This window comes from Lipotes vexillifer, unplaced genomic scaffold (genome assembly GCF_000442215.2).
Source record: "Lipotes vexillifer unplaced genomic scaffold, Lipotes_vexillifer_v1.1 scaffold1112, whole genome shotgun sequence".
NCBI lineage: Eukaryota > Metazoa > Chordata > Mammalia > Artiodactyla > Lipotidae > Lipotes > Lipotes vexillifer.
In genome coordinates this window covers 29,524-45,092 of record NW_006789373.1, presented here as the reverse complement: position 1 = coordinate 45,092, position 15,569 = coordinate 29,524, and the positions used below count along the sequence as shown (strand labels likewise).

Below are 15,569 nucleotides of genomic sequence, written 5' to 3'. Positions count from 1 at the left end.
CTGAGACAGAGCGACAGATATAATTTGTCAAAGAGACATGGCTAACTAGTAAGTATCAGAATTGAGATTTAACATCAGGTCTCTTACTAGAACTCTCTGGCTGTTTCTATCACACTGCAATCTTTGTGTGAGTGCAGAGCTAAAGAGATGTGTTTACCAGCACTTCTTTGGGAAGATCAATGAATTTCCCTCACAGGACATATTGTTTATAGACTCTACAGCTTAACAAGAGACACTAATAAGTGATCCTAAAACACTGGTGGCAGTGATGTTCCACAACCTCTAAAAATTCAACAAAAGGCAAACATATGACTTAAAGTAGTTAACAATCAAAACACTACATATTTGTAACTAATTTAAGCATCCAATCCAAACATTATACAGCAGCTAAAGACTGCACCAATAATTTAAAGCAATGGCACTTAAGGAGTTAATATGCAGAGAGGCAAAATATCTTCATCAAAAGAAGGATGTGCCTCCCTTTTTTTTAACCTTCCCTGGCACGGACTTTGATGTCTTGGTTAGTGACTGGCCAGCTGGCTGCTAGCTTGATAAACAGAGAACCTTCGCCCATCGCACAGGCCTTTGTGATTAGGGTCTGGCATCTTTAAGAAGACATTCCACACAGAGGTATGCCAGAAGGAGGGGGTTAAGGAAGATGGGGAAAGCAGGATTTGTTAGCTAGTGAGAGGTAGGGGTGGTGAGAGAGACTGGCCAGGAAGCCTGCTGCTCTTCACAAGGTTAGGCTGAGCAAATTGCAGTGATGGGCTTCTCATTTAAGGGAGCTCAGCATGAATGTATACATTAAAGTCTACTCTTAGAATCTTCCTACCTCATGTCAACCCAAATGACATTTCTTTTGCTGCAATTCACTCACCCTTTAATTCCTCTTGGTACTACACCAAATCTGAGATCCTCTCTGATTTTAGTTTTGAGTCATTTTAACAGAGTTCCTAATGACCCAACTTGAGGTCAGTATATCCTGCTTCCTCAGACAACATTAAAGTGAGCACACTGAGAGGACTGTTCAGGATTGTTCAATCTCTGTTCAGGATTGGCCTTGGATGATTCTAGAGTGGATTTCATGTTCCTTGTCAAAAATTGCTAAAATGGGGGGCTTCCCTGGTGGTGCAGTGGTTGAGAGTCCGCCTGCCGATGCAGGGGACACGGGTTCGTGGCCCGGTCTGGGAAGATCCCACATGCCGCGGAGCAGCTAGGCCCGTGAGCCATGGCCACTGAGCCTGCGTGTCCGGAGCCTATGCTCCACAATGGGAGAGGCCACAACAGTGAGAGGCCCGCGTGTCACACACACACAAAACAATTGCTAAAATGGGTTTGCCATTTGAAGAACTAAAATTATTGTTTAGAAGTGACTAAAAGAGACTGCCATAAAATGCTTCAGATAAGAAAATTAAAGACAATATGGTGGTCGTACAAGGAGTCACATGATTTTCGGGGTATTGCAAAGTATTTCTTTGCAGAACTCTTCTTTTCAGCTCCCTCCCCTGCCCAGCGGGTAAGTAAATTGTTTGATAATGAGAATGTTATGACCATAACAAGGGTGACTAAAAGAGAATCGAACATTTTAACAAATCAATTAATTAGTAATTAGATGATATATAAACATGTGGTCAAACCAATTTTAATAGGATCTATCACAGTTATATCCATAATTTTACAAATGGTCAGTTTGGGCTATTAGATGAAATTGCAGAAAACCCAGTCTAGTAATAAATGTCACTCCAAAGCCCAGAGCCTCTTAAAGGAAGGGGCTGTGCCATGTCACATTCATCTTTGCAGGTATACCGGTCCTGACACATCACAGGTGTTTAATAAATGCTGTATCTCTCCTTTATAAAGACATAATACATAAAGAACCAAGGTCTAAGAAGCAAATTGCAAAGGAGGTAAATACACACACTGGTTAAGCACCTGGTGGCAACCGCAAGACAAATAATGCAGCTTAGCATTGCCTTCCCCACAGCTGACCACGCTTGTCATGAAAATGATGTGGCGTGTTGAAATTATAGTTGCCTCCTGGTAACTGAACAAGGAGGCAGCTTGAGGTGAGAGTGAACTGACTTTTTTTTTTTTTAAAAGAAGAAATTTGCATTTTAGATATTGTTACTTTTAGTGGATCCAAGTCAACTAGGAGTAAATTCAGCTCTCAGTGTGCACCTTTCATTTTCTCTAATCTTGGCTCTCTTTTGTTGTTTTGATCATAAACTTGGACGAAAACATTTTTTCCCCTGACGTTATGGTATCATGCTGTCTTGTTCTCCAATGAAAATACCTACTATTGGAGCTTAATTAAAAGTTAAATTGTTTCCACTTCACAGCTATCAGAAGAATCTATTAGAGTGTTTGTTTTTTCTTCATGTGAGATAATTTGGGGAAATGCTAGCTCCTCACTCTACAGAAGGTCACTAACTAAAATGAGATGGTTTAGTTGATAAGCATTCTTTAAGGAATGTGGAGTGTTCCCAAGATCCTATCCTTGTAGGGCTCTGGGCTCTGGAATGAAATCAAAGTCTTGTTAAAAGCTCAGCATCTAAATGTAGCCATTCAGAAAATAGGCATGAAAATTCCTTTCCCCTTCTAAGATATCTGTTCTTTAAAGGGTTGTGAAATATAAAATAATTTTAAAGGTCTTACCCACTTAGCTCAAATTATAAAATACATACAATGTCAAAATGGGCTAGGGTTTAAGCATAACAGTTATCACTTGATTATTTCATATATATATATATATATATATATATATATATATATATATACACACACACACACACACACACACACACCCCTCTCTATATCTATTATTTGTAAGTATCTCTCTACAAATAAATAAATAAATATAGATAGATAGGTAGATAATACCTTCTGAGAGTCACTTATATCACTGAGTGTTATCAGACAAGATGCAGGAAAGTATTAATATATTTTCTTGGGAACGCAGTAGGATTTTTCTGTTTTTGTGTACTCTATTCCTTGCCTTAATAAAGGCACTGACCCCAAGGAAAACTAAAAAACCAGGATCCCAGAACAAAATCCTAAATGTTGAGAAGTCAGGACAAGGACACACTGAGGTGCTTTGATGTGGGGGTCGGCAGATGATCAAGAAGAAGTCTTTGAACCATGTTTATTTCATGAGCCTCCACCTCTGGACTTCTATAAATGAAACTTTTCCATGCCCGTTTAGTTCCACTTATGTGATAAGTTTGTTGGACATTCCCCTCAGTTAAATCATTTAAGGGGAATCAACTGCCTTAAACATGGCTAAAACATTCTGGCCCAGCTACCCCCTGCAGCCTCCACTGCCTCCTGTCCCCACCCCCCCTCACCCCATTCACCATACACCAGCTACCCTCGTTCTTTATCTTCTCCGAGGTTCCCCAAGCCTCCTTCTGCTTCTGTGCACTCACACATCCTGTTCTCTCTGGTGTCTGCTCATCCTCTTCATCTTGGCCTGGCTAAGCCTCATCCTTGAGCTCCAGCCTAAACATCTTTTTTAAAGGAAAGCCTTTCCTATATCCCCACCATGCCCTGCTGTGGGTCTAATTAGGGTCTTTGGTTAAAACTTCCCACAGATTCACAGTTTTCTTTCATGGCACTTATCACAATTGCCATGATTCAGTTCCCTGTGTAATGACTTGTTTATTGTCTGTCTCCTCGACTAGACTGTAAACCCCATTAAGGCAGGAGCAGTGCTGACACTTAGCGAGATGGTGCCCGACCTATGATAGATGTGCCATGAACACTTCTGGAATGAATAAATAGAAGGCACCCACTAAGAATCTAAAGCCACTTGCACCTCATTTCCATCCACTTGGGTGGTACCTGACTGGAAACTTTTGGCCTGAAGTTTATTTAAGAAAGTGCCTGAACCCCTGTCCCGCTTCCCTCTGCCCTCCCCCAAGCCCTCCTCTCCTGAAACACACACACACACCCCAGGGAGTCTGTGAAAACTGCCAATGAAAGATACCACTTTTTACCGCAGAATCTTGTCACATGTCCCGGAATTTTATAGATAATATATACTTGTTGTTTTACCCCAGTGGTTACCAGAAAGGAGACTTGTTCTTAATGAAACTTTAATGCTCTTGCCCTTCCCATTACCGGATGACTGGTAAGACTAATGATCAAGTAAGAGAGAATCAGAAAAATAAATGGTCATAAATTAAATCCTACTATGATCTAATTCTACTGAGATTCTTCTTTTCAAAATATAAACAGCTCTGTCTAAGTTCTCCACTGGAACCCAAACGTGCATTTTTCATTCAACCCAGTGCACACCTTAGGGAAGGACAGAGCTCTAAATCATGAAACTAACATATTTCCACATTCTTCTGATAAACTGAAGTGCATCTGGCACCACCCTCAGACTTTCTACAGAATTTACAAAACAAAGATAATATTAAAAATCAAAAGTAAAAGAAAAACATTTGCGTTTCTAAAAGGCAATCTTTTATGGATATTACCTTAGGAGAAAATAAAATGTTTGACTTAATACCATCTGTAGTAAAATGACCACAGGGACAGGTCTAAATGGTTTATTAAGTAAGAAGGATTGAACCTATGAAAAATTGTTCTCTCCTAGAATATTTCTAACCCACACATGTGATTTATATCATGGCAGAATTCAACACAAAAGGTCTATTGTTTTTGGCAAAATAACCTGCAAACATGCTTAATTAGGATGCAAAGTGAAAGCACAGTTTAATATTGTTGACAGCCATGAACTTTAGACATCAATTTCTACTATTATTATTATTATTATTTTACTTATGGAAATATAGGAAAAGCAGTAAATATGGAACTAGAAGACAAAGTTATCAACGAGATGTAACATTTAAATCTTACCATTCTCATTTGTGTGTCAACATCACAAATAAAATGCTCTGAACACCCTACCTTGGAATGGAAATGAAAGAAATCGGTTTTGCAATCAAAGCTTACCTTCATTGATATTTGAAAAAGATGTCAGCATTTAAGTTAATCAATATCTATTTCTAGAAGGCTTTACTTTAAGAAGTGATGGCCTCTTTCTGGGGAGAAGGGATAATTCTTTATACTGACATTCCATTCCATTTACTGCAAGATGAAAATGAATGCCACCATTAAAGGAATTCCATGGTCAGTTAATATTCAAAGCAAACTTTTCTATTGTAACCACTTATTCACCATTCTGTAGGAATATTTAGATTCTAAAAATAAGTCTGCAAGAATATAACACAGCACCATTTTCAAACTGGTAATGCCCAGCTCTTCCAGGGTCATGTCTCATAATTCTTTGTTTCTATGGATCAGAGACTAAGGATGTGAAAAGGGAAGACCAGGTTCCAGGTCTGAATGAGGCAAAAGCAGAATCTGGTAACACTGTCTGGCTATTGTAGCCAGTTCACTTATTTAAATTCTGGTAATCATTTAAAAATGACAATTTATGTGTGACAAAAGACAAGGTAAGATGTAGGGTTAAAGCATTACATGGTATAGCAGAAAGAGTTCTGACCTCTGGTTCTTTCCTTCCCACTGCTGTATACCTTCAGATAAATTATGTCAGTAACTTTCAGTTCTGGGCCTTTACTTCCTGTTTTTCTTTCCTTACCTGAAAATGACAGTTATTGTGACAAGGATCAGGCAAAATCATGAAGTCTACAAAAATGGTTTTAATAGTACAAAATGGCACAGAAGGTCAGGATATTTCTGTGAATCTTGAAAAATGCATCTACCAGAGATCACCAATCTGGGGAGTTAAAGTTAAAAACTTCAGGGTGGGTATCTGACCTGAGGTATCTGAACTTACTGTTTCAAGTTCTTATTTTACCTCTGTAGACATAGTCTTAGAGTTGAGTAAAGTGTTAAAAAGTTAACTAGGTACTCTATTTTATAAGAGTCTATTAAAATTTTCACAGATTTATGTCCTATTATAAAATTAATACATGCTTCTTGTAGAAGCTTCCAACAGCTCAGAATTCTGTAAAGAAAAAGTACTTTCCCTCCACTGCTCCCTGCTTTTTCCTGCTCTCCCCACCGCTCCACACAAACACACACGCATAGGACTCTCCATTTCCACTCCTCAGACATGATCATTATGGACAGTTTCTTGTAAAATTAAATACTCTGAAAATGGAAAACGTTGGTAGACAATTTATCAATTTTAAAAATGTTAAAGAAAAATCTAGAATTATCCCATGCCAGTCAGAGTCGGTGAAATCTCAAATTCCCTTGGGACAACAGAATGACCAATTGCTGGGTGAGGGAATTGAAACAATAACCCTGTAAACAAACTGTCTGGAGTGTATGGCTAGAGCCAGCCTAGAGCAAAGATGGAAAAAAGCCTTCAAGGAACACCACCTCCTCCTCGTGGTTAACAACTTGATGACGTTCTTCAACATGTTTTAATGATTATCATATCTTCCTCTTCACAAAGGACTGATTTATTATGGTTTAAATTTAAAGAATACTGGTTTCCCAGTTTTGAATCAGGCTTAGATTACAGAACACATAAGATCAATGACTTTCTTCTAGGCAAAATACCCCTGAAAGCAAAACCCACAACTAACCCCACAGCGTTCATTTAAGTGCAGAAGGAACAGTCCTGGGGAAAAGTTCTTCACACAGTTCTAGACGCACTGCTTGCACCACCCTCCGTCTCTACTCCTCTTCCCATACCTGTCATCAGCACCTCCACACTTAACACTTCCACGGCACCTTAAATGCACAAACAACTTCATGTATTATTTATCTTAATCCTCAAAACCATTTTGTCAGGTAGAAAGGACAATCTTAGCTTTTCAATTTACACATTAAAAACACTGAAGCTCAGAGCAGTAAAGTGATTGGCCCATGATCATTCCCCAGTAAAAGTATGTTCGCCCAGGTATACTACTGCTGTCTAGATGTCTATCTCCATTTCAGAGCTCTCCTCTCAAGATCCCACGTGCAATCACTGATTCAACATCTGCACTTCAGAGTCCAAATGTGGTTAAACTCAGTTTTCCAGGCTCAGCCCATAATATTCTCCCCCAAACTTGTTCATTCTCAACGAATGGCACCATTATCCTTTCAGTTGTTCAAGCTGCAAACCTAGGCACCATCCCTCCCCACTACCCCTTTTATCAACATGCACGTAGACTCGATCACCACATCCTATAGATTTTGCCTTCTAAACATTTCTCAAATCTGTCCACTTCCCCTTGTCTTCACCATGAACACTGTAGTCCAAGACGCCAGCATTGCACATAACAATCATTTCCATGTTACACTCTGTCTTTTGCACACCACCCCCATTCCACCCATTCTCCACGCTGCAGCCAGAGTGATCAGGTAATTCCTCGGCTTAAAATCTTTTGTTGGCTTCCCAGTGCTCTTCAGATAAACAGAAGAATCCTTAGTGTGGCCTATAAGGGCCAATATAATCTGACCCTGGTAAGCTGGCAAGATAAGTGAGCTCTTTCCATAATTTCAGAATACTATGCTGTCTTTTAAGTAATAAATAAATATTTAAGCTTCTGTTTTTCTCATAATGCATAACATTTAAAACTTAAGTGTACTGATTAATTGTAGAATGAAGTTTGCATTCGTGGATTTTTTTAAGCATTAGTAACACAATCATATATAAATCTTATTGATCCTTCTGAAATTCTTCTTTAAATATAACCAAGTTCATATTATTGTAATAACATATGCATTAAAATACATGCACAAATATATATAATAAAATATATATTTTTAATATAATATTTGTAAATTATATCATTCATTTCATTGTGTGTAATTTCTATCTGCTGCAAGCCTTTGGATAGCTGGAGAAATAGAGGCATGGACATTTCTCCCACGTTGTATGAATCACTCATCTCAGAGTTTAAAAAACATCAGCTTCATGGCTGTGTGACTTGTGCAGTTGCCCAGAGCCTGCACTTAGAGGAGCTCCATGCTTGGTTTATTGCTCTACAGTTGCTGTCTTGAAATTCTTGATTTTTGCACATCTTCATTTTGCCCAGGGCTCCAAAGATTGTTAATCTGTTCCTGCTAAAAACATTTTTTTAATGTATGTAGAGTTGAACTCTCTCATGTCATCCACGACCAAAGTGTTTATTGTACTCTACTTCTGTATTTCAAGAACTCAACAGGAGAAGAGCTCTGAGGACCACCAGAGTCAGAATTGTCAGTCAGTGGGGGAATCTATATATTCTGTGGCCATTCATAGATTTCAGACCAACAAAACATGAGGTTATACTAAAAAAATGAGGTTTCTAAATAGAGTGAAACCTGGTTAACAATTTTGGCGAGTGAGGCAATGTCAACAGATACTTAATGGGGAACATGCCTTGGATTTAGCTGTTACTTGAGATAAGTACTGGCCTAGATTACAGGGGACAGCTGGAAAAAGGCAACTGTAACCAACATTATCTTATAGAATCAGGTGATAGCCATATTAGAAATATTTTTATTCTTTATAAAAAGTTCTTCAATACTTTTTTTTTTTGGCGGTACACGGGCCTCTCACTGTTGTGGCCTCTGCCGTTGCGGAGCACAGGCTCCGGACGTGCAGGCTCAGCAGCCATGGCTCACGGGCCCAGCCGCTCTGCGGCATGTGGGATCTTCCCGGACTGGGGCTCGAACCCGTGTCCCCTGCATCAGCAGGCGGACTCTAAACCACTGTGCCACCAGGGAAGCCCCAAAGATGCTCATTTTAAAACACATCATGTGTTACTTTTATCTTGTCAAAGTTGAAAGGCTGCTGACATCTGTAAGTTACCATTAAAAATTATTATTATTTTATATCAAAAGTGAATGATCCTAGAAGAGTTGATTTACTACTTACCCTAATTAACTTAGGTGAATTTAAAAATTACTATCTAGGTAAAATTTAAAGTTTAGGCTGATAATTTTCCCTCATGAACTCAAAATTTATTTACACTATGAAAATTTCAACTTCCTTGAGAAAGTTATGCTTCTGAGATAAAAATTAAGTAATAACAGTTTCTAGAAATTCCTATTAGTGATAAATGTGAAGCATTCAGGTGTTAATGGTGCATTCTTCAAGAAGATGAGTTTTGGTGTCAGACTTGGGTTCAAGGCTCTGCCTTGCTCTTTATTATGTGACTCTGAGCAATTTACTTCGTCTTTCTGAGTCTTTGTTTCTGAATTCAAAATAGGGATCACAGCACTCAATTAACAAGGCTGATGTGGGGATCAACTTAGATAACAGACATAAGAGTTCAGCACAGTGCCTTGGAAGGATAAATACTCTACAAATGCAGCTGTCATCATTGATAGGAGGATTTTTCCTCCAGGATTTTAATCTATTAAACAGTTACCTTATTGACAGGAATAATGTTTTTGACATTGTAGTAGAAGCCGAAATAAACCATGTTGAAAACTCCGTGACGTCCCAAAGTTGCTGTAAATCCTTTGTTGAGGCCCTGGAGTCCCAAGCCTTCCTTCTTAATGATGTGTCTTGCATAACTCACGGTGGATGGTTGCTGCACGAGAGAGGAGAAAGGTCATCTTTGGGACTGTGAAACAGAATAAATTACAGTTTTAACTTCCCTTCAAGCCCCAAATTATTAGGGACTTATTTTTCCCCAAAGATGAATAATCGTGCCTAGATTCATGCTTTTTAAAATTAGGAAACCCCAAAAGTAAACAAAATTGCATGCATAACAACAGGCCTTAAAGGGAAGATTGTTGGCAAAGAAAAAATATCTTTGATGGAATTAGTGAAACTAATGTCATATAATAACTAACATCATTTTCAACATGTCAATAGTTGCATCCAGTTCTGGATCATCCACACTAATAGAGGGGATTAACCATATAGATAAACTAGTAATCCATACTGGTAATCCATAACTGCATAATCCAAAAGGAATGTATATCTGGCTCCTGAATATTTACCTTTCTAATTATGTTTTTCTAAAGTGAATGTTACAATTAGTCCTGATTCCATTCCCTCAATAGTTTAAACTGGCATTAGGTTAGAAATCGGCTGTGGATAAATAGCAGTTGATTGTAGACTTCCTCAAGAAAGTGGGCAATCAGTGTGTGTAACACTTGCTGTGATAAATGATAAATCAATGGTGTTGAGAGTACTGGGTTACCTTTAATTTACTTCTTTCCAGCCCTTTGATTGATTACCTAAGGTTGAAATACCTTGACTGCTGGAATCCAGTCAGTGCTACTTTTGGAACTTGCTAAAGAAATCACTGTAGTTTGCCCTGAGTTTTATAATTCATTACAGTACAATTACAACAATTCATGTGGGTTTTTAAATAAGGTTGAGTGACTGTTTCCTTTTTGGAGGTACAGCACAAAGGATCTCTCTCCCTCTTAAATTTTGAATACTGAATAGTAAATAAGGGGAAACGTTCAGCATTTAATTTTTTTCCCATAAGGCAAGCACTGAGATGACGCATATTTGAAATTTCACTGGAGCAGGTTGCTGGAGTGACCATGGCAGTCTGATGCACTCACTGACTAAAAGTGTTTTCTTGTCATGTGCAATTAAGGCTGTGTGAGCAGAACAAATCCAATCAAGGCTTTTCATCCAACTTTGTAGCTATGTAATTAACCTGATACATTTAAATGAGCTTGTTTAGAGAGTAAACCCTATAGCTTTTACTGATAAATGTTTTAAAAACTCTAGCTACATTTCTACACTCAAATTCATCTTTTCATTTAAGAGGATTAATTACAATGAATTACATTACTCCCAAGAAAACCTTTTTTGTGACATGAGAAAAACACATGAGAACGTACCTTAAAACAATAAAAGACATTTCATATCGGAAAACCAAAAATTCTCAGAAGGTTAAAGTTCACTCCCTCTGCTACAAAATGGGATTTTTTTGTTAGTGCTATGGCACATTGACTATCAACCCCAGTTATTTCTTTTGGTTTTCAAAAGAGACTTGAGGACAAGTTGAGCAGAAGTTCATTTCTGTTGGAAAGACTCTGAAAGTGCTGAGCAAACTCCTAGGCACTGCTCTCTTGTTGTGAGGAAGGCAGCCTAGAGGGCAAAGGCAAGGAAAGGAGGCAGCTCTCCTGGGGATGAAAGAAACTGGGCAGAAGTGAGGCTGCCTGGGTCCAGACTGACCAACACCAGTCCTCCCTGCTTCTAGCCCAAGCTTTCTCTCCATCCTCACCCACTCTGAAGCCCCGAGGGCAGGAGAGATGGGGAGGTCAGAGGCCATCTAGATTCTTCAGCAACAGAGGAACCAATGACTTTGAATGAAAGTGCAGATTAACATGGCTTTCCCTAAATAAAACAGGTATAAAGATGTGTCTATCATTTAAAAATCTAGTGTGCTAAATCATCAAAATTTAAAGAGAGGACTTCTATTAGACCTTTATAAAAATTAATTTTTATTGGAGTACAGTTGATTTATAATGTCGTGTTAGTTTCTGCTGTACAGCAAAGTGAATCAGTTATACATATACATATATCCTCTCTTTTTTAGATTCTTTTCCCATATAGGTCATTACAGAGTATTGAGTAGAGTTCCCTGTGCTATACAGTAGGTTCTTATTCATTATCTATTTTATATATAGTAGTGTGTATATGTCAATCCAAATAGCATTTACTGATGGCCCATTGCCTGATTTCTACCAGCTTGAATGTTAGGTAGGTACGAAGAAATGTAACACATGGATTTTGACTCAAGTGGCTTGTTGAGTTTGAACTCAGCTGTGAATAATTAAGCAAATCAGGGGGTAGTACAGTAGTTAGAAATAGGGGGTCAGAGCCAGACAGTCCCAAGCTTTGAATCCCAGAAATATCACTTGCTAGCTTAAGCAGGTATTTTATCCTCTGATTTATCCTCACTTCACTCATCTGTAAAATAAGGATAATAATAGAATCTTCCTCATAGGATTGTTGTTGTGATGATAAATAAGTCAATGAACTTTGCCCTATGTAAGCATTTACTATACATTAGCTGTTAATAATAATGGCAATTATGACGATAATAAAACTAGTTATAATAGTAAAATAACAGGTAATTTCTTTGGTAGTTGAAGGCAATGACAATCAAAAGGTGGAGGCTGATTTGAGGGGGAGGAAGGACATGAATAACTAGCCTCTTCCTGCTCATTCCTTTTGGCTGTGGTTTCCTTTTCCCAGGGCCCTGGACCCTTGTGACATGATCCTTCCTACAGAAATGCATCCAGAGTGCAAATCATAGGTCTTCTTTTTCTGGGAGCCAACCATATCCAACTCCTGGGCTAGAGATCTCCTAGGTCATCGCCCCAGGGCTTTCCTCTCAGGAGCAGTAGATCCTGTAAAATGGTCTCTTCCCTACTGCTTGGTAAACATCCTTGGTAAGAACTCTTCACTTGACAGGTCTATGCACTGTAGAAGCAAGGCCACCATGCAGGAGCAAAGGTTGGGAAAGGAAAAGCACACTAACCAGGCCTCCACCTCACACAGTTTATTTATACCATAGAGAGCATATACATGCATGTTACCAGATACCTGGAACACAGGAAGTGCTCATCAATGTTAGTCATTATCATAGATACTTGGTACTTTACATATATCATCTTACTTAATCCTCTGAACAAGTGTGTGGGATGGGTATTATCTTTATCCCCATTTGACAGATGAGGAAACTAAAGTTAAGTTACTTGCTCAATATCACAGAGTTAGTGGAAGGTCCAGAGCTCAAACTGAGGCTCCTCAGACTCCACGTTCATACTTTTATACTCTGCATGGTTCTGCCATCCTATCATATCTGATTGCCTCTCTCAACAACCTGTAATGTGGACAGCAGGTATATTATCCTCATTTTACAGGTGAGGAAACCAAGGATTAAGTAATATTCCTAAGGGAAAAGTACTGGGAAATGGCTTAAGCAGAATTCTACATCTCATCCAGTGGTGCTCTCATGCTTGTTGACTCATTCTTGTTATACACATGCTGTAAGATTTTCAGAGTTTGATAATCCAACTGATAACAGGCAACAGATAAATACAAATATATTTTTCTGGCAACTTGGGGCCTTGAGACCAAGAAAAACCTAAACTCTAATTCCCGTAAGAATTAGAAGTGTCCTTTTTGCTTCATTCAGAGACATTGTATCACACACATGTAAGCAAATATTTAATTAGAAAGGCAAAACATGACTTCCACTAGGAAAATACAGAATCATTTTGACTAGATCTCTGTAAACACAAGTTTTACTAAACTTATTTGATTACTGGGCTTCCATTTCAAAATGAAATGGTGACTGATTAGCATCATCAGGCAAATGATTCCAATCCTATCCGACCCAGCAGGTCACCCACAAATTCAGTTTCCTTTCAATATTTAGATTCACTCCAATTTTCATATTTAGTTACCAGCTGTGGGCCAAATTGCATTCTAACTTTCCTAGATATACCTTTCATTGACTGCACCAGAGCTGCAAGCATGGAAGAATAAGTGGGTTGGAATGGAGCTAATATTGCGATATCACACTGCTCTCCACGTTGATTTAGAAAAATCTTCAGTTCACTGGTACCTGCCAGAAGTATTTCCATTGGAAGGAACTCAAAGTCTACTTTAACTCTGATGTCAGCTATTGCCAATTGTTAATTCTGGGAACTCCATGCTTTTTTATGCATTCATCTATTCAACAAACACCTACTGAGCCCTACTAGGTGCCATGCACTGTGTTAACTATCTAGTACGGTACTTTGTTCATATTCGAGAAACATAAAAGTATTTTTTGCTTTGCTTTTTATTTGGAGAGATACACTGAAAAATTTTATATCTACCCATGAGAATATTCTATAATGATTATGAAACATGAAATCAAATTTCTGTAATTGATGAAGCCACTATGGAAAACAGTATGGATGTTCCTCAAAAAACTAAAAATAGAACTACCATATGACCCAGCAATTCTACTCCTGGGCATATATCCAAAAAACATGAAAAAATAATTTAAAAGATACATGCACTCTAATGTTCATAGCAGCACTATTTATAATAGCCAAGATATGGAAGCAATCCGTGTCCATCAACAGACTAATGGATAAAGAAGATGTGGTATACAATGAGAAATCACCTCACGCCTGTCAGAATGGCTAACATCAAAAAATCCCCACAAATAACAAATGTTGGAGAGGATGTGGAGAAAAAGGAACACTCATAAACTGTTGGTGGGAATATAAATTGGCGCAGCCACTATGGAAAACAATATGGATGTTTCTCAAAAAACTAAAAATTGAACTACCATATGACCTAGCAATTCCACAGCTGGGTATATATCTGAGAAAAACAAAAACACTAATTCGAACAGATACATGCACCCCATGTACTTAGCAGCATTACTTAGAATTGCCAAGATATGGAAGCAACCTAAGTGTCCATCAACAGATGAATGCATAAAGAAGATGTGGTGTATATACACAATGGAATAATACTCATCCATTAAAAAAGAATGAAAACTGATATCACTTATATGTGAAATCTAAAAAATAAAGCAAAATAGTGAATATAGCAAAAAAGAAACAGACTTGTACAGAGGACAATCTAGTGGTTACCAGTGGGGAGAGGGAAGGGGGGAGGGGCAAGATAGAGGTAGGGGATTAAGAAGTACAAGCTATTATGTATAATGTAAATAAGCTACAAGGATATATTGTACAACACAGGGAATATAGTCAACATTTTATGATAATTATAAATGGAGTATAACCTTTAAAAATTGTGAATCACTATGTTGTATACCTGTACTTTATATTGTACATCAACTATACCTCAATTAAAAAAAAATGATGTGCTATATATACACAATGGAATATTACTCAGCCATAAAAAAGAATGACATTCTGCCATTTGCAGCCATGTGGATGGACCTAGAAATTATCATGCTTAGTGAAATAAGTCAGAGAGAGAAAAACAAATACTGTATGATATTACTTGTATGTGGAATTTAAAAAATAATACAAATGCATGTGTATAACAAAACAGAAACAGATTCACAGATATAGGAAACAAACAAGTGGGTACCAGTGGGGAGAGGGAAGGGGGAGGGGTGCGTTAGGAGTATGGGATTAAGAGGTACAAACTACTGTGTATAAAATACATAAGCAGCAAGGATATATTGTACAGTACAGAGAATTATAGCCATTATCTTGTAATAACTCTTAATGGAATATAAACTGTAAAAATACTAAATCTCTATGCTGCCTACCTAAAACATAATATTATAAATCAACACACTTCAATAAAAAATTCTTTTAAAAATTAAAAGTCCTTAAGAGGCTTAAATAAAAGAGAAGATCCATTGCCTACACAATGCTCCCAGGCACCACTCTGGGACACTGATTCCTTACTCTCTGAGAGCCCAGAATTACCAACAAATCACCGAGATGACTTATGGCAGCCTCAGCTATTTTTTCTGCAGTTCTTCCATCCAACTACTGACCATAGTTGGCTCTGATTACCTTGTGAGATCATGGACAGAGGTTTTAGGCATTGTTCCTTGGGTAAATAGCTATCAGAGCATGGTCGTAAGCACAAGCGTGGGGTGTGTGTCAGTGGATTTCCTCCCTCTCTAAAGCGAGAGAAGAGCTCT

The 15,569-nt window shown here is 38.1% G+C and overlaps 1 protein-coding gene across 1 annotated transcript in view; it reads right to left on the bottom strand.

The window, feature by feature from the left end:
• Window positions 1–15,569, bottom strand: part of SLC25A21 (solute carrier family 25 member 21) — a gene marked incomplete at its 5' end in the record, with an annotated part of 63,068 nt that overhangs the window by 32,387 nt on the left and 15,112 nt on the right. Inside the window, one exon of the mRNA XM_007462598.1 lies at window positions 9,327–9,491. Coding sequence (XP_007462660.1) covers window positions 9,327–9,491 — 165 coding nt within the window. The remainder of the gene's footprint in view (window positions 1–9,326; window positions 9,492–15,569) is intronic.